Source organism: Diorhabda sublineata, chromosome 1 (assembly GCF_026230105.1).
Source record: "Diorhabda sublineata isolate icDioSubl1.1 chromosome 1, icDioSubl1.1, whole genome shotgun sequence".
Classification (NCBI taxonomy): Eukaryota; Metazoa; Arthropoda; class Insecta; order Coleoptera; family Chrysomelidae; genus Diorhabda; species Diorhabda sublineata.
Genome location: NC_079474.1, coordinates 2,702,149 through 2,724,802, shown reverse-complemented (window position 1 = coordinate 2,724,802; position 22,654 = coordinate 2,702,149). Strand labels below are relative to the sequence as shown.

The window sequence follows — 22,654 nt, the reverse complement described above, 5'->3', positions numbered from 1 at the left end:
GCCTTACCACGACGAACGCGTCGGTATTTCGTAACCAACTTTCTTACCAATAGAAAAGAGCCAATCACATCCGTATGCGTTAGTCACGTGAGTTTGCCTGATGCTCCCAGTTCGTTATTTTCAATATATACCGGTTTACAAAAAAAAAAAATCCGAAAATTTCACGAAAACAAAAAGCAGTACACTCGTCGAAAAGAATAACAAATTCAAAATCAAGTTTATTAAAAGGGTTAATAAACGTCGATCGGCAAACGTCGCCCGCGATCGGCCAACGTCGCCTGCGATCGGCAAACGTCGCCTGCGATCGGCAAACGTCACCCGCGATCGGCAAACGTCACCCGCGATCGTCAAACGTCGCCCGCCCGCGATCGGCAAACAGGAAGTCGAGTTTAGGTATAGGGTTAATAAACGTCAATCGGCAACGGCAAATGGCAAGTCAAGTTTATGATTCGGCCTTTTGACACTTCCTTATGTTAAACATGGTGAAACATCATAAAAAATCCTCTATATTCAGATATAATGATCGTAAACATTTTTTTTTATTTGGGATTAAATTATAAAAGTTTATTTTGTGTTATGAACGATTCAATAAATGTATTTGTTCTGATCTTAAGTGAGGATTAGATATTAATAACACGTTAATAAAAAAAAGAACTATTGTATATATCTATATAAGTTAGATCATGGTGGAGATATAAGAGGCGATGAACTTTTAACTTTCATTAAACAAAATCTGCAAGTAATGTTTTTTTTTTCAAAGGAGTGGTTCATTATGTTAATGTTTTTTCTTATTATTATATAAATTTAGAAAAAAAAACCTATTGTGTGTGGTTGATACATTATTCTTAACCAGGATTCTTATTGATAATGTTATAATATACAAAAATTTAGTGTGAAATAGCCCTTATATTGATTCGATGTCAAAATAAGTTGTAAATTCACTTAATGTTAAATTTTACGCGATAAAGACAGTCCTCCAATCCCTAATTATCACTAACCCTTAACCGGATTATTGTTGGGGAAAATAAACTAGTTCATAAGGCTGGGTTCACACTATAAGGTCGATTACGGTTCGTTCGCGGACCGATACCGTGAAATCCATGAAACCCTCTACTTTCCAATCGGGATATTTAATGTATTTATATTTATTCAGAGTATGGATCCAGCTTAAAAATTTGAACAATTGTCTATAAATTTTTGGTTCAATATTATAGCTAGATGAAGGACGAACTTTCCTTCACATTCTCCAGACCTCACACCGCGTGCATTTGGGGCAAGGCTGCCGTTTTTAAGCACGGAAAATACAGATTTTCATGGGATGTAACGAATATTTCAAATTAATACATGTAAAATAGCGAAGAACTGTCCATAAAAATAACTTTTTTCCTCGTAAACCACTTCCAAAATACTTATTTGCTGGTTTTAGTTTATTCTTTACTCCATATTACCAAGTCTTCAAAAAATCAGCTCTAATTATGAAAATTCCTTTTGTATAGTATCCCTTGGAACCCTAGAATTCCACTTGGACCACTTTGGGAAGCCTTCCAATATAGATTGTATCAGTAGCTAACTAAATGATAAGCATAGACTCTTGATACAAGATTTAAATATTCATTTGTGGCAGTTACAAAGCTTACTATCATTGAGTAGTCACCAGAAACTGTTTGCGATCACTTCCGAACATTTTATCTTGTCTCTGGTGCTATGAATTTCTGATATTGTGGAGCTACGACTATTTGCCCAATCTCCTTCTCGATCAATATTTCCTTCTATCAAGATTCTTCGGTAGATCCACATCTCAAATGCTTCGAACCTGTTTATGGTGTTAACTTTCGCATTTCTACGTCTGATGACCAGTTTTCACATAACCGAGTTCCCAGATAGTTAAATTTTCGCGTAATCGTTAATATTATCGTAATATTAAGGGTTAATAAGCAATTGACATAACTACGAACCCCAATCAGAGTAAATTTTCCTAGACCAGATTTGAACAAAAGACCTCAAGGCACGAAGCATTAACTCTGAGTGTAAATGGATTTGTACCATGGTACAATTTATGAATCGAGGTGGCTATAAAAACGAAATTTGATTTAAACCTGTCAACATTTTTATGTGTTTAGATTTTGTCTTTGTTTGGAGATTTTATGTTTGGCCGAAATTTAATTTTTTTGTATAGTGTATAACAATTTTTTTTTTGTTAACCGACCCACACACACACACGAATCTCGGAACAACTGACCTTGCTACAAATGTCAACATTGAAGGTTAATTTTAAAATTTATTACCTTTTCTAACACCTGTTGATTAATGTATAATTATAGTAGTTGATTTATTAACTGAGTATAATATAAAAAACTCTCGGAACCCACAGTTTTTGGTTAATGTCAAATATCATGCGTAATTATAAAAAAAGAACTATTATCGTATACGAGGATAGTCCCAGAAGTACCTGGTCTGACTTAGAGATAGCGGTAGTTGCTTGAAAAATCTCAAATTTCTCGTTAAATTGAAAAAAACTCCGACTGAGTATTACAAATTGTTGCAAGAGGTCTATTAGGACAATTCTCTATCTCGTGCGCGTGTTTTTGAGTGGTGTAAGCGCTTTAGTAAGAACCGAGGAAGCACTGAAGATGACCAGCACACAAGTGACTGTTTCAACTCTGGAAACAGTGACCAAAAGCAACCAAATTGTGCGTGCAGATCGTTTACACGATGTCAATTACACATGTCAAAAGTCTGTGCGATGTAGGTGCCAGAAAATCTGACTCCTGACCAAAAGCTCTTGCGTCAACGGGTCTGCTCAGATTTCCTTGAAGGGTTAGAAAGGATCTGCTTTGAAAGGGATCCGATTTGAGTCGAAGGAAGCGATAAAGCAGAGCTCCTAAATCTCATCTCATCGAAGAAGACTTTCAGTACTGCTTTGCAGTGGTCGACCAAATGAAGTGGCGACTTCAGAAATGTGCATATTAACTGTAAATTTGGACGCGAGAATGTAAAGTTCATTGTAAAACATAATTGAAGAAGTTGTACAAGTTTTGGAAACAGATGGTTATCGCTAGGAGTCAGATCTGGAAAGTATGGCGGATTATCAACTAATTTGAAGTCTGCCTGAGCTATTGCGGATGTTGCAATGGCACCAAATCTTTCTTAATTTGTAGAAACTGTTTTAAACTTGAGTATTTAATAACCTCGAGTTACACGACATGATTAAATATAATACTGAGATGTGACTTACTCAAATTTGGGCTTCTACTGCACTTCATTAGGTTCAGACTTGTCAGTTTCTAACTTTGTACATAATAGGTTACAATGTGAGGTGATGACAATTGTTTTTCAGGGACGGAACAAAAATATCGGACAGATACTTCTGGAACCATCCTCTTATAATAACTAGAATAACTTTGACAGTTTTTGTTTGTTTTTGCTCTCGCGATGTAACTTCTGAGACCTGCTTCAAGACGACAAGCGTTTCTGGTTTCTACTGCTTTGAAAAACCGAAAGATCAGGGCAGTTTCCCTTCGAAATCATCTACAAGAAGTGAGAGCAGTAAACATGAGTGGACACTTCATGCTGTTGGATTATCTTCTTCATTGCTAGGTTGAATTTGGCACGAGAGAATTTTGCTTGGACAAAAGCGTATCGTTTTCTGAAGAATCGGGATTATTCCTCACGGGATCAGCTAAATGTGGGGACGACAAGGCGATAGATATGTTTAAGTCGAGCGACGATTTTTGAAGCTCACACAAAGTTAGTCTAGTGATGTGCCAACTTAAAAAGAACATTAAATGGTTAGAATATTGAATGATTATTGAAATATATGTGGAAAGTTGAACTGAAAGAATGAAATAATTGTTTGAAATCATGATTGGTAAACGTTCCATGCCAGTTTCATTCACTCAAGTCGGATTGAATTCAACTGAAATTGGCTCGAGTTATCTTTATCTTATCATTAAATTAATCTTTATCGAGATAATTTATTTCGCCTGTTTGCAGTCTAGACTTATGCCCCATTGAATATATTTGAGATGAGATGGGGAGACGCAGAACTTGGGACAGTTTTCCGCAGAATATGATCCAAAGTGTGCGTGTAGCTACTGAAGGCTTTAACATTTCTTTTGTTTCAACGAAAATCATAGAAAAGTAAAAAAAATCATAAGTATGACAGCATTCTTCTTCTGTATCAATTATACTAACTATATAAGCAAGACAAAATTGAAGCAAATCATGCAAATATACTTTATAGTACATTTAAAGAAGATACAAGCAAAAACCAGCGTGCTACTGGGTGTACCTACCCTATACCAAGTGGACACCTACGAGTGTACGTGTCAAAAGCACCGCCACAAATGAAAAATAAAAACAAAATATTAAAAAAAATCATCAAATTCACCCAAATATTGCTAAAATTTGACTAAAATAACGTTTTGTTTTTCTTTTCGCTAGTATTTTCGTTTGAAATTCAATCAACTGGAAGAGTATTAAACATTTACGGGCTCTGTTGCCGACGTATCACGTTCTGGAGTATCGGTACATGCTGAAACGCATCCATCCATCCATCCAAATTGAAACTCAATCAACTGGAAGAGCATTAAACATTTCTATCTAACTTTTTTTGTACAGTGAAATACTACAGAGACGCTTCAACTTATCAATAATTCCGTTTAGTAAAGCCCTGTCATCCCCATACCGACCGACAGTCTTCGCCTTGTTTGTCCACTGTTTCGACTGTTTCTTGGTTTTTATTGTGCACTAAAATTGTGTGCACCTGGATGTGGATCAACATAAACCGACAAACGAAGACGTTGAAACGAAATTTTACACAGTTCCAATCGAGGAAAAGTCTTCCGAACGTTATTTTATTTCGTTGGGTGTTTTCCAAAAAACAAGAACACCATGATCGACCAGTTTCAACCTTTTTTTTTTATTTTTCTAAAATCTTTAAGCACCCACAAAACGAAAAGTCTGATTTAGTTAAAATTTTGATTGTAGATATTTACGAAAATGTACTACGGTGGTTACGATGAATAATTATCGTACTGTCCTCGTATATTACCCGCCGTATTAATTGGTAACAAGTATAGCTGAAGTTCTATGAGAATAATGAGCATTTTTTCCGATGAAATTTTGTAATAAAAGTGTACAAACATTACTATACGTAAATCAATGTACTGCCAACAAATTATTTAATATTGTTTCCAAAGACATGTACACGATTAAAAAGTTTACATAATATTTTAATAAACATTTAAATTGTATTTGTTCTCAAGGTAACGTCAATTTTTTATTTATATAAATTCTTCCGTAAAAACTATTGTAGACTATCATTAAACAATCGTGTTTAAATTGAAATTATTGATTTGGAATTCCTCAATTATACGAAAAGTACGTTGACTCACACATAGATGGCGCTACTAGTATTAAATCCTTATGATTTTCAGTTAGTCCTAGTCCTAATTTTTGTTTTATAACATTTTGAATACATCAACTTTTCTTTGTATCATTTCACACCGGAATTCATTCGACAGTCAGTCGTTTCGACTGCACTTAATGAATCTCCAAAATGTTTAAACCATAGAGAAAATATTAAACGTAGAGGAAGTGACATATTCCCAAGTGTTTACCACTCTACATCATTTGAAGTTCGACGTCATTTCGGTCCGATCAGAATAGAGTTTAGAGAAATAGAGAGTGGTATACCGATGTTTTTTCTCTCTCTGACAATCTTTCGAATCCACTTGAGCAATCTCTATCTTCAGTATTTTCTCTATGGACGTCGTTAATCAAATATGATCTACAAGGGATCTTTAAGAGCACTTGGGGTTTAACCTCATAGAAAACTGGTCGCTACAACCAACGTCCTTATAAATAAAGTTAATTGTACGAGGATAGTCCCAGAAGTACCTGGCCCGACAAAGAAATTTTTGGAGAATCTACAGGCTACTCAAAATAGTCTTTCATTGTTGAAAAATCTTTGAAAACAGAGTCTGGGGACAGAAAATCATCCGAGGGGGCTAAATCTAGCTAATAGTGTACATGAGGTGGCAATTCAAACTTTAATTCATTAATTTTTGTCATTGCAATAACGGATGTGTGAGCTGGTGAAACAAGACTATCTTCTTAGCCAAATGCGGTCGTTTTTTTTCTTAATTTCTCCGCTCAAACATTGCAATAAGTTCGTATAATACTCCCCGTTGATCATAATGAAAATTATCCCGAAAAACCGACACCAAGGTCTTGGTTTGCAGTTGGAACGATGTTTTCCTTCTTTGGAGCCGGTTCTTTCCCGATGCTTGTCTTCGCAGGTCGTACGGCTATATATCTAGAGTAGAACTACCGCAATCTCTAAGTCAGGCAAGGTACTTTTGGAAGAATCCTCGTATTAGGTATAAGCATCAAGTATTCGTCAGTTATTTCTGATGGTAATTTGAACTTATCGCAATCCCCTCGTTTCTAAGTCGAACAATTCATCGATTTTTTTATTATATACAAGAAAACGAACGATTTGAAAAACTTACCTTGGGTAACGCCGCTAGGCATTGCTGCTTAACGTCCCAGACGAGTTGGTCCCTAGGAAATTGGAGGCATTTTTGGACGTTGAGTTCAGGGACGTGAATCCTGACTAAGAGGTGACCCTCTTCGGGGCCTCTCTCGTCCTCCTCCTCCATTAGCCTAACTAATTCTTCACATCTGAAACAAATTAAGAACAAATTAAGAAACTTCAACTTTTACAGAAATAGTACAGTTTCTATTGCAGTTTATAGTGATATAAATTGTTAAATTCACAAAAAACAGTATAGAAAATCCGGTGAACGGGCTCTGTTGCCGACGCGCCACGTTCTTGAGGATCGTCGAATGCTGAAACGCATGCACATATGGGAATTTGCGAGTGGTACCTCGGATGCAGTCAGGATAATACGTAATACCAAAATTACGTTTTGTGGTCGAATTAAACAACCTTCAACCTGAACGATACTGTTAATAGATATAAATGCGTGTACTGGAACGACTAGGATCTTCACGTCTTCATTGAAGAAGAATTAAACCTGCTTGGAGTGTGTTTGTGGGAATTTATCCATGCGTGAGGTAAATACGTTTTTGACTGTACGTGTAAGTTATCTAGAAACTCCGATTTTTGTTTTCTTAACTCAATAGCATAACCAAAAACATCTTTAATCTTTAGCTTTGCTACTTTACATTCCCAACTTCAACTTTTACAGAAATAGTACAGTTTCTATTGCAGTTTATAGTGATATAAATTGTTAAATTTACAAAAAACAGTATAGAAAATCCGGTGAACGGGCTCTGTTGCCGACGCGCCACGTTCTTGAGGATCGTCGAATGCTGAAACGCATGCACAGATGGGAATTTGTTCAAATTGTTCAAAAAACCAGGAAAACCAATCGATGAAGACGAATCATTATTCAATGCGAGCTCTGACACATCAGTTCAAACAGAAACGTTTCAACTGATGGATCCATCCACCATACAGTCCTTGTTTGACACTGAGTGATAATTTTTATGTATTTATTAGGAATTATTTTATATTTGACGTGTAAAAAATGAAAATATAGTTGATAATTGCTTTTTAGATTCTAGAATAAATGTTTTTTATTTAAAATTAATAATAAAAAAGATTTTATACGATAGGGAAACGTCGAGCTACTATCTTTATTTACTTTATCAAATAGTACAACTACTAGCAATTGAATTTCAATGAGATAATGAAAAATATTCATGAATAGGATTAAAGTGTGATGAATTGTTGATATTATTTCTATACGTGAAGATTTATGGCGCTTTTTATTATAATATCGTGGATATACGCATAAAGATTAAAATATTATAAATTTATATAATTCCCAAGTTTTTTAAATTTAAATTTTAGTAACTTATGCTGTTTGAATCGACGTACAAACCCAAGCAGGGTCTTAAAGGTCTTAAATTTGTTTTTGGATTCTTACTAATTTTTTTTTCTAAATGAACAATATATCGAGAATATTGTGTACAAATTTTAAGTCAATCCGAATGAAACTAACGGAGTTACAACGTTTTAAACAACCGGCCTCGTTACCCCTAGTAGAAAGCTTTGTTTTCCCGAATCTCTTCGAATTTTCACGAATGAATAATGTAAATCGATTTTCCCGAAAATGTCACTTTTGAAGTTGGGAACCTACTGATCCGATTCCTTCGAAAATATGAACATTTTTCACATAAATCAACAAGTAATCAGGACGAGTTTGTTTTTGTTTTTTTATTTTTTTGATAAGAAATTAAAAGCATTTTTTTTCACTTCCAAGTGCTGCAAAAAAAACTTCTTCCTGATTACGTCAAAATATACATCACCTTCAAAATGCATATCAATTTTTTTGTTTCGTCACAGCAAAACCACTTCTTCGGCGCCGCTAGAGATTCACCGTCACCGGCTTATTTATCAATATTTTTTATTGAAATTTTTTTACCGCATACTTCGAAAGTCGTGCAAAAATATGTAATTGAATTTAATAAAATTATATTACTCACGTCGCCGCAAAAAAATCACATAAATATGCTTTTAAAACTTTACCATCCCATGAAATAAAATTTTTTAAAAAGTTTTATTTCAAATCAAATGTTTTGACGTGGCTTCCTAGCATAATTATCGTCTAGCAGCACGGTTACAGCTTTTTTGAGCCCCATAAGTTAAAAAGTTTTACATTACGAGTTTTTCTTTCAAAAATATGAACAGCAAAAAAAAACGTGCAAAAGTAAAATTAATTAGAAGTCTTCGCCTTGTTTGTCCACTGTTTCGAATGTTTCTTGGTTTTTATTGTGCACCAAAATTGTGTGCACCTGGATGTGGATCAACATAAACCGAAAAACGAAGACGTTGAAACGAAATTTTACACAGTTCCAATCGAGGAAAAGTCTTCCGAACGTTATTTTATTTCGTTGGGTGCTTTCCAAAAAACAAGAACACCATGATCGACCAGTTTCAACCTTTTTTTTATTTTTCTAAAATCTTTAAGCACCCACAAAACGAAAAGTTTGATTCAGATGAAATTTTGATTGTAGATATTTTTTAAAAAGTTTTATTTCAAATCAAATGTTTTGACGTGGCTTCTTAGCATAATCATCGTCTAGCAGCACGGTTACAGCTTTTTGAGCCCCATAATTATTTGAGAAGTTAAAAAGTTTTACATTACGAGTTTTTCTTTCAAAAATATGAACAGCAAAAAAAACATGCAAAAGTAAAATTAATTTTAGAAGGGTGCACTGCAATTCGTTATTATTTTTAATCCGTTTAGACGCGCCAACTGGCGACGGGGATATTTCAGGTAAATGAAAAGGTAAGTATCAAACAACATACAATAGAGAAATGAATTTTCAAAATCTGTGGAATTTGTAAAATCCAATGCAAACTTGAAATTGGTTAAAATTATATCCCCAATATTGGGTGTTTATAATCGCTTAGAATTCATTATTTTAAATTTGAAAAACAGATATTACAAAAAAATGGCAAAGTTTAGTTAGGTTACTGTAAATATATATTTTATTTTTGTTTTTTGATTTAATAATTAAAAGCCCGAGCTGCATAATCTTCCGTGATGAGTTGTCTAATCTTCATAACAACCACGATCACGAATTGTAACAAAAGTTATAATTTTATGGCGCACGACCAATTAGAGGGGTTCTTTTGGTGAATTGTGTTGTCTAATCTCGAGTTTAAATATCCATTTTGCAGATTAAATCAATTCCCATTGTCTGCTCATTCATTTTCATCAATTATTCTTTTCTTTATACGATTATTTCTGTTTTGTCTATTTTTGGTCTTATTTTTACATTCTTAATCTTTCTAATGACTTATTTTGTTGGTTCCTTTCCCATTTTCTCCCGATTCATTCAAATAACAGTTGTAAAAAATGCCTGACTGACATTTTTTTTTAAACCACTTCTATGCTTTGGTTTTTTATTCGTCTTAATGTCTTGCTTTGTTTCCTCTTTTATTTCCTATAAAATGCTTGGTAAGTATTTCTTTCGTAATATTTCTTATTTTTTCCATTCTCTTGTTGTTTTTCTAGTAGTTTTGTAGCATTTTTTTCTTGTCTTTTCTTCTGAGAATCACGATAAAAGCGAATGAGATGATTTCATAGAAAAACGTATTCAACCGGGTTAAAAAACGCGATTAATAATAGGTAATAAAGGCTATTACTCGATAGGATGGAGAAAGTAATAACTACGAGTAGAATACTATACTTTTTCTACGGAAAACAGATAATAAAAAACTGGTTATATATCGATTCTAGTTGTGGTCGATTTTGTTATACAGATAATTCATTTATTGAGTTGTTATAATCGTCGATTCGATCCGTATAGATCGATTCTTATAGATTTAAATTAATATACATTCGATTCTAATCGATTTCGATTCGTATAAATCGATTCTTATAGATTTTTATCCATGTAGATTAGATTAATATCGATTTTGATTGATATAAATTCGATTCTTCTAGATTTTGATTCATATGAGGTCAATTTTTATGGATTTTGATATATTAATGCATCTAAATGTTCTTGATTTTAGGTTTCTTCTGTTATAAAATTAGTTTTTCCAATAATTTTTGGAAGAAAGACGAAAATTGAGTTTCGATTTTTCTTCAAGTCCTTACCTAAATATATATGATACATATACATTGATTCTTATCGATTTCGATTCGTATAAATCGATTCTTATAGATTTTTATCCATGTAGATTAGATTAATATCGATTTTGATCAATATAAGGTCAATTTTTATGGATTTTGATATATTAATGCATCTAAATGTTCTTGATTTTAGGTCTCTTCTGTTTCAAAATTAGTTTTTTCAATAATTTTTGGAAGAAAGACAAAATTTGAAGTTTCGATTTCTCTTCAAGTCCTTATCTAAATATATATGATACATATACATCGATTCTTATCGATTTCGATTCGTATAAATCGATTCTTATAGATTTTTATCCATCTAGATTAGATTAATATCGATTTTGATTGATATAAATTCGATTCTTCTAGATTTTGATTCATATGAGGTCAATTTTTATGGATTTTGATATATTAATGCATCTAAATGTTCTTCATTTTAGGTCTCTTCTGTTTCAAAATTAGTTTTTTCAATAATTTTTGGAAGAAAGACAAAATTTGAAGTTTCGATTTCTCTTCAATTCCTTATCTAAATATATATGATACATATACATCGATTCTTATCGATTTCGATTCGTATAAATCGATTCTTATAGATTTTTATCCATGTAGATTAGATTAATATCGATTTTGATTGATATAAATTCGATTCTTCTAGATTTTGATTCATATGAGGTCAATTTTTATGGATTTTGATATATTAATGCATCTAAATGTTCTTGATTTCAGGTCTCTTCTGTTTCAAAATTAGTTTTTTCAATAATTTTTGGAAGAATGACAAAATTTGAAGTTTCGATTTCTCTTCAAGTCCTTATCTAAATATATATGATACATATACATCGATTCTTATCGATTTCGATTCGTATAAATCGATTCTTATAGATTTTTATCCATGTAGATTAGATTAATATCGATTTTGATTGATATAAATTCGATTCTTCTAGATTTTGATTCATATGAGGTCAATTTTTATGGATTTTGATATATTAATGCATCTAAATGTTCTTGATTTTAGGTTTCTTCTGTTATAAAATTAGTTTTTCCAATAATTTTTGGAAGAAAGACGAAAATTGAGTTTCGATTTTTCTTCAAGTCCTTACCTAAATATATATGATACATATACATTGATTCTTATCGATTTCGATTCGTATAAATCGATTCTTATAGATTTTTATCCATGTAGATTAGATTAATATCGATTTTGATCAATATAAGGTCAATTTTTATGGATTTTGATATATTAATGCATCTAAATGTTCTTGATTTTAGGTCTCTTCTGTTTCAAAATTAGTTTTTTCAATAATTTTTGGAAGAAAGACAAAATTTGAAGTTTCGATTTCTCTTCAAGTCCTTATCTAAATATATATGATACATATACATCGATTCTTATCGATTTCGATTCGTATAAATCGATTCTTATAGATTTTTATCCATCTAGATTAGATTAATATCGATTTTGATTGATATAAATTCGATTCTTCTAGATTTTGATTCATATGAGGTCAATTTTTATGGATTTTGATATATTAATGCATCTAAATGTTCTTCATTTTAGGTCTCTTCTGTTTCAAAATTAGTTTTTTCAATAATTTTTGGAAGAAAGACAAAATTTGAAGTTTCGATTTCTCTTCAATTCCTTATCTAAATATATATGATACATATACATCGATTCTTATCGATTTCGATTCGTATAAATCGATTCTTATAGATTTTTATCCATGTAGATTAGATTAATATCGATTTTGATTGATATAAATTCGATTCTTCTAGATTTTGATTCATATGAGGTCAATTTTTATGGATTTTGATATATTAATGCATCTAAATGTTCTTCATTTTAGGTCTCTTCTGTTTCAAAATTAGTTTTTTCAATAATTTTTGGAAGAAAGACAAAATTTGAAGTTTCGATTTCTCTTCAATTCCTTATCTAAATATATATGATACATATACATCGATTCTTATCGATTTCGATTCGTATAAATCGATTCTTATAGATTTTTATCCATGTAGATTAGATTAATATCGATTTTGATTGATATAAATTCGATTCTTCTAGATTTTGATTCATATGAGGTCAATTTTTATGGATTTTGATATATTAATGCATCTAAATGTTCTTGATTTTAGGTCTCTTCTGTTTCAAAATTAGTTTTTTCAATAATTTTTGGAAGAAAGACAAAATTTGAAGTTTCGATTTCTCTTCAATTCCTTATCTAAATATATATGATACATATACATCGATTCTTATCGATTTCGATTCGTATAAATCGATTCTTATAGATTTTTATCCATGTAGATTAGATTAATATCGATTTTGATTGATATAAATTCGATTCTTCTAGATTTTGATTCATATGAGGTCAATTTTTATGGATTTTGATATATTAATGCATCTAAATGTTCTTGATTTCAGGTCTCTTCTGTTTCAAAATTAGTTTTTTCAATAATTTTTGGAAGAATGACAAAATTTGAAGTTTCGATTTCTCTTCAAGTCCTTATCTAAATATATATGATACATATACATCGATTCTTATCGATTTCGATTCGTATAAATCGATTCTTATAGATTTTTATCCATCTAGATTAGATTAATATCGATTTTGATTGATATAAATTCGATTCTTCTAGATTTTGATTCATATGAGGTCAATTTTTATGGATTTTGATATATTAATGCATCTAAATGTTCTTCATTTTAGGTCTCTTCTGTTTCAAAATTAGTTTTTTCAATAATTTTTGGAAGAAAGACAAAATTTGAAGTTTCGATTTCTCTTCAATTCCTTATCTAAATATATATGATACATATACATCGATTCTTATCGATTTCGATTCGTATAAATCGATTCTTATAGATTTTTATCCATGTAGATTAGATTAATATCGATTTTGATTGATATAAATTCGATTCTTCTAGATTTTGATTCATATGAGGTCAATTTTTATGGATTTTGATATATTAATGCATCTAAATGTTCTTGATTTCAGGTCTCTTCTGTTTCAAAATTAGTTTTTTCAATAATTTTTGGAAGAATGACAAAATTTGAAGTTTCGATTTCTCTTCAAGTCCTTATCTAAATATATATGATACATATACATCGATTCTTATCGATTTCGATTCGTATAAATCGATTCTTATAGATTTTTATCCATCTAGATTAGATTAATATCGATTTTGATTGATATAAATTCGATTCTTCTAGATTTTGATTCATATGAGGTCAATTTTTATGGATTTTGATATATTAATGCATCTAAATGTTCTTGATTTTAGGTTTCTTCTGTTATAAAATTAGTTTTTCCAATAATTTTTGGAAGAAAGACGAAAATTGAGTTTCGATTTTTCTTCAAGTCCTTACCTAAATATATATGATACATATACATTGATTCTTATCGATTTCGATTCGTATAAATCGATTCTTATAGATTTTTATCCATGTAGATTAGATTAATATCGATTTTGATCAATATAAGGTCAATTTTTATGGATTTTGATATATTAATGCATCTAAATGTTCTTGATTTTAGGTCTCTTCTGTTTCAAAATTAGTTTTTTCAATAATTTTTGGAAGAAAGACAAAATTTGAAGTTTCGATTTCTCTTCAAGTCCTTATCTAAATATATATGATACATATACATCGATTCTTATCGATTTCGATTCGTATAAATCGATTCTTATAGATTTTTATCCATCTAGATTAGATTAATATCGATTTTGATTGATATAAATTCGATTCTTCTAGATTTTGATTCATATGAGGTCAATTTTTATGGATTTTGATATATTAATGCATCTAAATGTTCTTCATTTTAGGTCTCTTCTGTTTCAAAATTAGTTTTTTCAATAATTTTTGGAAGAAAGACAAAATTTGAAGTTTCGATTTCTCTTCAATTCCTTATCTAAATATATATGATACATATACATCGATTCTTATCGATTTCGATTCGTATAAATCGATTCTTATAGATTTTTATCCATGTAGATTAGATTAATATCGATTTTGATTGATATAAATTCGATTCTTCTAGATTTTGATTCATATGAGGTCAATTTTTATGGATTTTGATATATTAATGCATCTAAATGTTCTTGATTTCAGGTCTCTTCTGTTTCAAAATTAGTTTTTTCAATAATTTTTGGAAGAATGACAAAATTTGAAGTTTCGATTTCTCTTCAAGTCCTTATCTAAATATATATGATACATATACATCGATTCTTATCGATTTCGATTCGTATAAATCGATTCTTATAGATTTTTATCCATGTAGATTAGATTAATATCGATTTTGATTGATATAAATTCGATTCTTCTAGATTTTGATTCATATGAGGTCAATTTTTATGGATTTTGATATATTAATGCATCTAAATGTTCTTCATTTTAGGTCTCTTCTGTTTCAAAATTAGTTTTTTCAATAATTTTTGGAAGAAAGACAAAATTTGAAGTTTCGATTTCTCTTCAATTCCTTATCTAAATATATATGATACATATACATCGATTCTTATCGATTTCGATTCATATAGGTTCGATTTTTTAATCGATAGGATGTAGAAAGTATTAACTGCGAGTAGAATACTATACTTTTTCTACGAAAAATCATCGTAAAATCGTAGAAATTTGAATAATCCTTATTTTGTAATAAATTTTTCGTGAAATTATAAAAAGTTGTATTAAATATCAATCAAATTCGTTGATAATTATTAATGCATAACTTTTTATATATTATAAACTTTTTATTCCATTTCCAAACTTTCACATAACCTCACAAATGTTACATTATTTTGTGTCAAGTTTTCAAAGTCCAAGGTTATATATACATATAAATATAGAGTAAAATTTTTAATCCACCGGTAACTTACGTGCCAGTTGATACAGAAGACCACGAATCGATATCTTTCATATAATGTCTTCTTTTTTTCTTCCAAAACAACGACATGGTTTCGAATCGAACCGAATACAAGCAATCGAAACGTCTTTCAAACAACAAAACACATTTTAACCAAACGAAACCTCGTTACTGACTTCGCACTTATTATTTCGAAAGTCCCACTACACGCATGTAAACTCCACAACTGTTTTGCTGATAATACATTTTGAGTTAAACATTTATTTTATCTTTTAACGTTATCAGATTAGATACCCAGGATTGTAAACATCCAGAGGTGTGGCATTGGTTTTGAGAGGGGTTTTGGAATGTCTTGTGAAAACTTTCAAAATTTTATTGTTCAAAAATATGATTCTCTTATATATTTTGGTAATTTTTTGCTTAAGGCTATAGCTTCAAGGTCCAAGATTACTTCAACGAATTTCAACGTGGTTGCCCGTTGGTTTCCGATTAATCGAATCGAATCTAATCAAAATCTATAAGAATCGATCTATACGGATCAAAGTCGATTGGATTCGATTCTAAATTAATAAAAATCGAGAATAATCGAATGTATATGAAACGAAATAACTAAATTGAACCCAATTGAGTCAAAATCGATTAGAATCGATCTATATGTATTAAAATCTATTAAAAATGTCCTAATATAAATCAAATATAGAAGAATCGGATTTATACAAATCAAAATCGATATGAATACATACGACGTGCATCAAAATCTATAAGATTAGATATATACGAATCGAAATCGATGAAAATCGAATGTATATTAATTTAAATCCATAAGAATCGATCTATACGGATCAAAGTCGATTGGATTCGATTCTAAATTAATAGAAATCGAGAATAATCGAATGTATATGAATCGAAATAACTAAATTGAACCCAATTGAATTAAAATCGATTAGAATCGATCTATATGTATTAAAATCTATAAGAAACGGATCTATATTCATAAGAACTGATATATATGAATCAAAATCTCTAAAAACTGACTTATTATGAACCAACATCTAAAAGAATCGAATCTATATGTATCAAAATGTAAGAATGCATCTATATGAATCGAAATCTATGCGAATCGAATTTATATCAATCAAAATCGATATGAATACATACGACGTGGATCAATATCTAGAAAATTAGATATATACGAATCGAAATCGATGAAAATCGAATGTATATTAATTTAAATCCATAAGAATCGATCTATACGGATCAAAGTCGATTGGATTCGATTCTAAATTAATAGAAATCGAGAATAATCGAATGTATATGAATCGAAATAACTAAATTGAACCCAATTGAATTAAAATCGATTAGAATCGATCTATATGTATTAAAATCTATAAGAAACGGATCTATATTCATAAGAACTGATATATATGAATCAAAATCTCTAAAAACTGACTTATTATGAACCAACATCTAAAAGAATCGAATCTATATGTATCAAAATGTAAGAATGCATCTATATGAATCGAAATCTATGCGAATCGAATTTATATCAATCAAAATCGATATGAATACATACGACGTGGATCAATATCTAGAAAATTAGATATATACGAATCGAAATCGATGAAAATCGAATGTATATTAATTTAAATCCATAAGAATCGATCTATACGGATCAAAGTCGATTGGATTCGATTCTAAATTAATAGAAATCGAAAATAATCGAATGTATATGAATCGAAATAACTAAATTGAACCCAATTGAATTAAAATCGATTAGAATCGATCTATATGTATAAAAATCTATAAGAAACGGATCTATATTCATAAGAACTGATATATATGAATCAAAATCTCTAAAAACTGACTTATTATGAACCAACATCTAAAAGAATCGAATCTATATGTATCAAAATGTAAGAATGCATCTATATGAATCGAAATCTATGCGAATCGAATTTATATCAATCAAAATCGATATGAATACATACGACGTGGATCAATATCTAGAAAATTAGATATATACGAATCGAAATCGATGAAAATCGAATGTATATTAATTTAAATCCATAAGAATCGATCTATACGGATCAAAGTCGATTGGATTCGATTCTAAATTAATAGAAATCGAGAATAATCGAATGTATATGAATCGAAATAACTAAATTGAACCCAATTGAATTAAAATCGATTAGAATCGATCTATATGTATTAAAATCTATAAGAAACGGATCTATATTCATAAGAACTGATATATATGAATCAAAATCTCTAAAAACTGACTTATTATGAACCAACATCTAAAAGAATCGAATCTATATGTATCAAAATGTAAGAATGCATCTATATGAATCGAAATCTATGCGAATCGAATTTATATCAATCAAAATCGATATGAATACATACGACGTGGATCAATATCTAGAAAATTAGATATATACGAATCGAAATCGATGAAAATCGAATGTATATTAATTTAAATCCATAAGAATCGATCTATACGGATCAAAGTCGATTGGATTCGATTCTAAATTAATAGAAATCGAAAATAATCGAATGTATATGAATCGAAATAACTAAATTGAACCCAATTGAATTAAAATCGATTAGAATCGATCTATATGTATAAAAATCTATAAGAAACGGATCTATATTCATAAGAACTGATATATATGAATCAAAATCTCTAAAAACTGACTTATTATGAACCAACATCTAAAAGAATCGAATCTATATGTATCAAAATGTAAGAATGCATCTATATGAATCGAAATCTATGCGAATCGAATTTATATCAATCAAAATCGATATGAATACATACGACGTGGATCAATATCTAGAAAATTAGATATATACGAATCGAAATCGATGAAAATCGAATGTATATTAATTTAAATCCATAAGAATCGATCTATACGGATCAAAGTCGATTGGATTCGATTCTAAATTAATAGAAATCGAGAATAATCGAATGTATATGAATCGAAATAACTAAATTGAACCCAATTGAATTAAAATCGATTAGAATCGATCTATATGTATTAAAATCTATAAGAAACGGATCTATATTCATAAGAACTGATATATATGAATCAAAATCTCTAAAAACTGACTTATTATGAACCAACATCTAAAAGAATCGAATCTATATGTATCAAAATGTAAGAATGCATCTATATGAATCGAAATCTATGCGAATCGAATTTATATCAATCAAAATCGATATGAATACATACGACGTGGATCAAAATCTAGAAAATTAGATATATACGAATCGAAATCGATGAAAATCGAATGTATATTAATTTAAATCCATAAGAATCGATCTATACGGATCAAAGTCGATTGGATTCGATTCTAAATTAATAGAAATCGAGAAGAATCGAATCTATATGAATCAAAATCGATAAGAATCGATCTATATGTATTGAAATCTATTAAAAATGTCCTTATATGAATCGAAATATAGAAGAATCGGATTTATACTAATCAAAATCGATATGAATACGAATCTACATGGATCAAAATCTATAAAAAATGATTTTATACGAATCGAAATCGTTATGAACCGAATCTATATTGATTAAAATTAATAAGAATCGAATCATATGAATCAAAATCTATGAAAAACTGACTTAATATGATTCAACATCTAAAAGAATCGAATCTATAGTTATCAAAATGTAAGAATGCATCTATATGAATCTAAATCTATGTGAATCGAATTTATATCAATCAAAATCGATATGAATACATACGACGTGGATCAAAATCTAGAAAATTAGATATATACGAATCGAAATCGATGAAAATCGAATGTATATTAATTTAAATCCATAAGAATCGATCTATACGGATCAAAGTCGATTGGATTCGATTCTAAATTAATAGAAATCGAGAAGAATCGAATCTATATGAATCAAAATCGATAAGAATCGATCTATATGTATTGAAATCTATTAAAAATGTCCTTATATGAATCGAAATATAGAAGAATCGGATTTATACTAATCAAAATCGATATGAATACGAATCTACATGGATCAAAATCTATAAAAAATGATTTTATACGAATCGAAATCGTTATGAACCGAATCTATATTGATTAAAATTAATAAGAATCGAATCATATGAATCAAAATCTATGAAAAACTGACTTAATATGATTCAACATCTAAAAGAATCGAATCTATAGTTATCAAAATGTAAGAATGCATCTATATGAATCGAAATCTATGCGAATCGAATTTATATCAATCAAAATCGATATGAATACATACGACGTGGATCAAAATCTAGAAAATTAGATATATACGAATCGAAATCGATGAAAATCGAATGTATATTAATTTAAATCCATAAGAATCGATCTATACGGATCAAAGTCGATTGGATTCGATTCTAAATTAATAGAAATCGAGAAGAATCGAATCTATATGAATCAAAATCGATAAGAATCGATCTATATGTATTGAAATCTATTAAAAATGTCCTTATATGAATCGAAATATAGAAGAATCGGATTTATACTAATCAAAATCGATATGAATACGAATCTACATGGATCAAAATCTATAAAAAATGATTTTATACGAATCGAAATCGTTATGAACCGAATCTATATTGATTAAAATTAATAAGAATCGAATCATATGAATCAAAATCTATGAAAAACTGACTTAATATGATTCAACATCTAAAAGAATCGAATCTATAGTTATCAAAATGTAAGAATGCATCTATATGAATCTAAATCTATGCGAATCGAATTTATATCAATCAAAATCGATATGAATACATACGACGTGGATCAAAATCTAGAAAATTAGATATATACGAATCGAAATCGATGAAAATCGAATGTATATTAATTTAAATCCATAAGAATCGATCTATACGGATCAAAGTCGATTGGATTCGATTCTAAATTAATAGAAATCGAGAAGAATCGAATCTATATGAATCAAAATCGATAAGAATCGATCTATATGTATTGAAATCTATTAAAAATGTCCTTATATGAATCGAAATATAGAAGAATCGGATTTATACTAATCAAAATCGATATGAATACGAATCTACATGGATCAAAATCTATAAAAAATGATTTTATACGAATCGAAATCGTTATGAACCGAATCTATATTGATTAAAATTAATAAGAATCGAATCATATGAATCAAAATCTATGAAAAACTGACTTAATATGATTCAACATCTAAAAGAATCGAATCTATAGTTATCAAAATGTAAGAATGCATCTATATGAATCTAAATCTATGTGAATCGAATTTATATCAATCAAAATCGATATGAATACATACGACGTGGATCAAAATCTAGAAAATTAGATATATACGAATCGAAATCGATGAAAATCGAATGTATATTAATTTAAATCCATAAGAATCGATCTATACGGATCAAAGTCGATTGGATTCGATTCTAAATTAATAGAAATCGAGAAGAATCGAATCTATATGAATCAAAATCGATAAGAATCGATCTATATGTATTGAAATCTATTAAAAATGTCCTTATATGAATCGAAATATAGAAGAATCGGATTTATACTAATCAAAATCGATATGAATACGAATCTACATGGATCAAAATCTATAAAAAATGATTTTATACGAATCGAAATCGTTATGAACCGAATCTATATTGATTAAAATTAATAAGAATCGAATCATATGAATCAAAATCTATGAAAAACTGACTTAATATGATTCAACATCTAAAAGAATCGAATCTATAGTTATCAAAATGTAAGAATGCATCTATATGAATCGAAATCTATGCGAATCGAATTTATATCAATCAAAATCGATATGAATACATACGACGTGGATCAAAATCTAGAAAATTAGATATATACGAATCGAAATCGATGAAAATCGAATGTATATTAATTTAAATCCATAAGAATCGATCTATACGGATCAAAGTCGATTGGATTCGATTCTAAATTAATAGAAATCGAGAAGAATCGAATCTATATGAATCAAAATCGATAAGAATCGATCTATATGTATTGAAATCTATTAAAAATGTCCTTATATGAATCGAAATATAGAAGAATCGGATTTATACTAATCAAAATCGATATGAATACGAATCTACATGGATCAAAATCTATAAAAAATGATTTTATACGAATCGAAATCGTTATGAACCGAATCTATATTGATTAAAATTAATAAGAATCGAATCATATGAATCAAAATCTATGAAAAACTGACTTAATATGATTCAACATCTAAAAGAATCGAATCTATAGTTATCAAAATGTAAGAATGCATCTATATGAATCGAAATCTATGCGAATCGAATTTATATCAATCAAAATCGATATGAATACATACGACGTGGATCAAAATCTAGAAAATTAGATATATACGAATCGAAATCGATGAAAATCGAATGTATATTAATTTAAATCCATAAGAATCGATCTATACGGATCAAAGTCGATTGGATTCGATTCTAAATTAATAGAAATCGAGAAGAATCGAATCTATATGAATCAAAATCGATAAGAATCGATCTATATGTATTGAAATCTATTAAAAATGTCCTTATATGAATCGAAATATAGAAGAATCGGATTTATACTAATCAAAATCGATATGAATACGAATCTACATGGATCAAAATCTATAAAAAATGATTTTATACGAATCGAAATCGTTATGAACCGAATCTATATTGATTAAAATTAATAAGAATCGAATCATATGAATCAAAATCTATGAAAAACTGACTTAATATGATTCAACATCTAAAAGAATCGAATCTATAGTTATCAAAATGTAAGAATGCATTTATATGAATCTAAATCTATGTGAATCGAATTTATATCAATCAAAATCGATATGAATACATACGACGTGGATCAAAATCTATAAGATTAGATATATACGAATCGAAATCGATGAAAATCGAATGTATATTAATTTAAATCTATAAGAATCGATCTATACGGATCAAAGTTGATTGGATTCGATTCTAAATTAATAGAAATCGATAAGAATCGATCTATATGTATTGAAATCTATTAAAAATGTCCTTATATGAATCGAAATATAGAAGAATCGGATTTATACTAATCAAAATCGATATGAATACGAATCTACATGGATCAAAATCTA

The 22,654-nt window shown here is 29.5% G+C and overlaps 1 protein-coding gene across 11 annotated transcripts in view; it reads right to left on the bottom strand.

Annotated features, from left to right (window-relative positions):
• The window catches only part of LOC130442063 (SH3 and multiple ankyrin repeat domains protein 2), a 194,564-nt gene that overhangs the window by 34,853 nt on the left and 137,057 nt on the right, over positions 1 to 22,654 (bottom strand). For 4 of the 11 annotated variants that reach the window (XM_056776045.1, XM_056776064.1, XM_056776118.1 and 1 more), the window contains exons 1-3: positions 15,517 to 15,721; positions 6,516 to 6,687; positions 4,296 to 4,313 (exon numbers count right to left, since the gene is read on the bottom strand). In XM_056776045.1, coding sequence (XP_056632023.1) covers positions 4,296 to 4,313; positions 6,516 to 6,687; positions 15,517 to 15,593 — 267 coding nt within the window. In that variant the 5' untranslated portion in view covers positions 15,594 to 15,721. Of the gene's footprint in view, positions 1 to 4,295; positions 4,314 to 6,515; positions 6,688 to 15,516; positions 15,746 to 22,654 lie in introns of those variants that run through there. The other 7 variants (XM_056776091.1, XM_056776099.1, XM_056776082.1 and 4 more) reach the window with 3 other exon arrangements.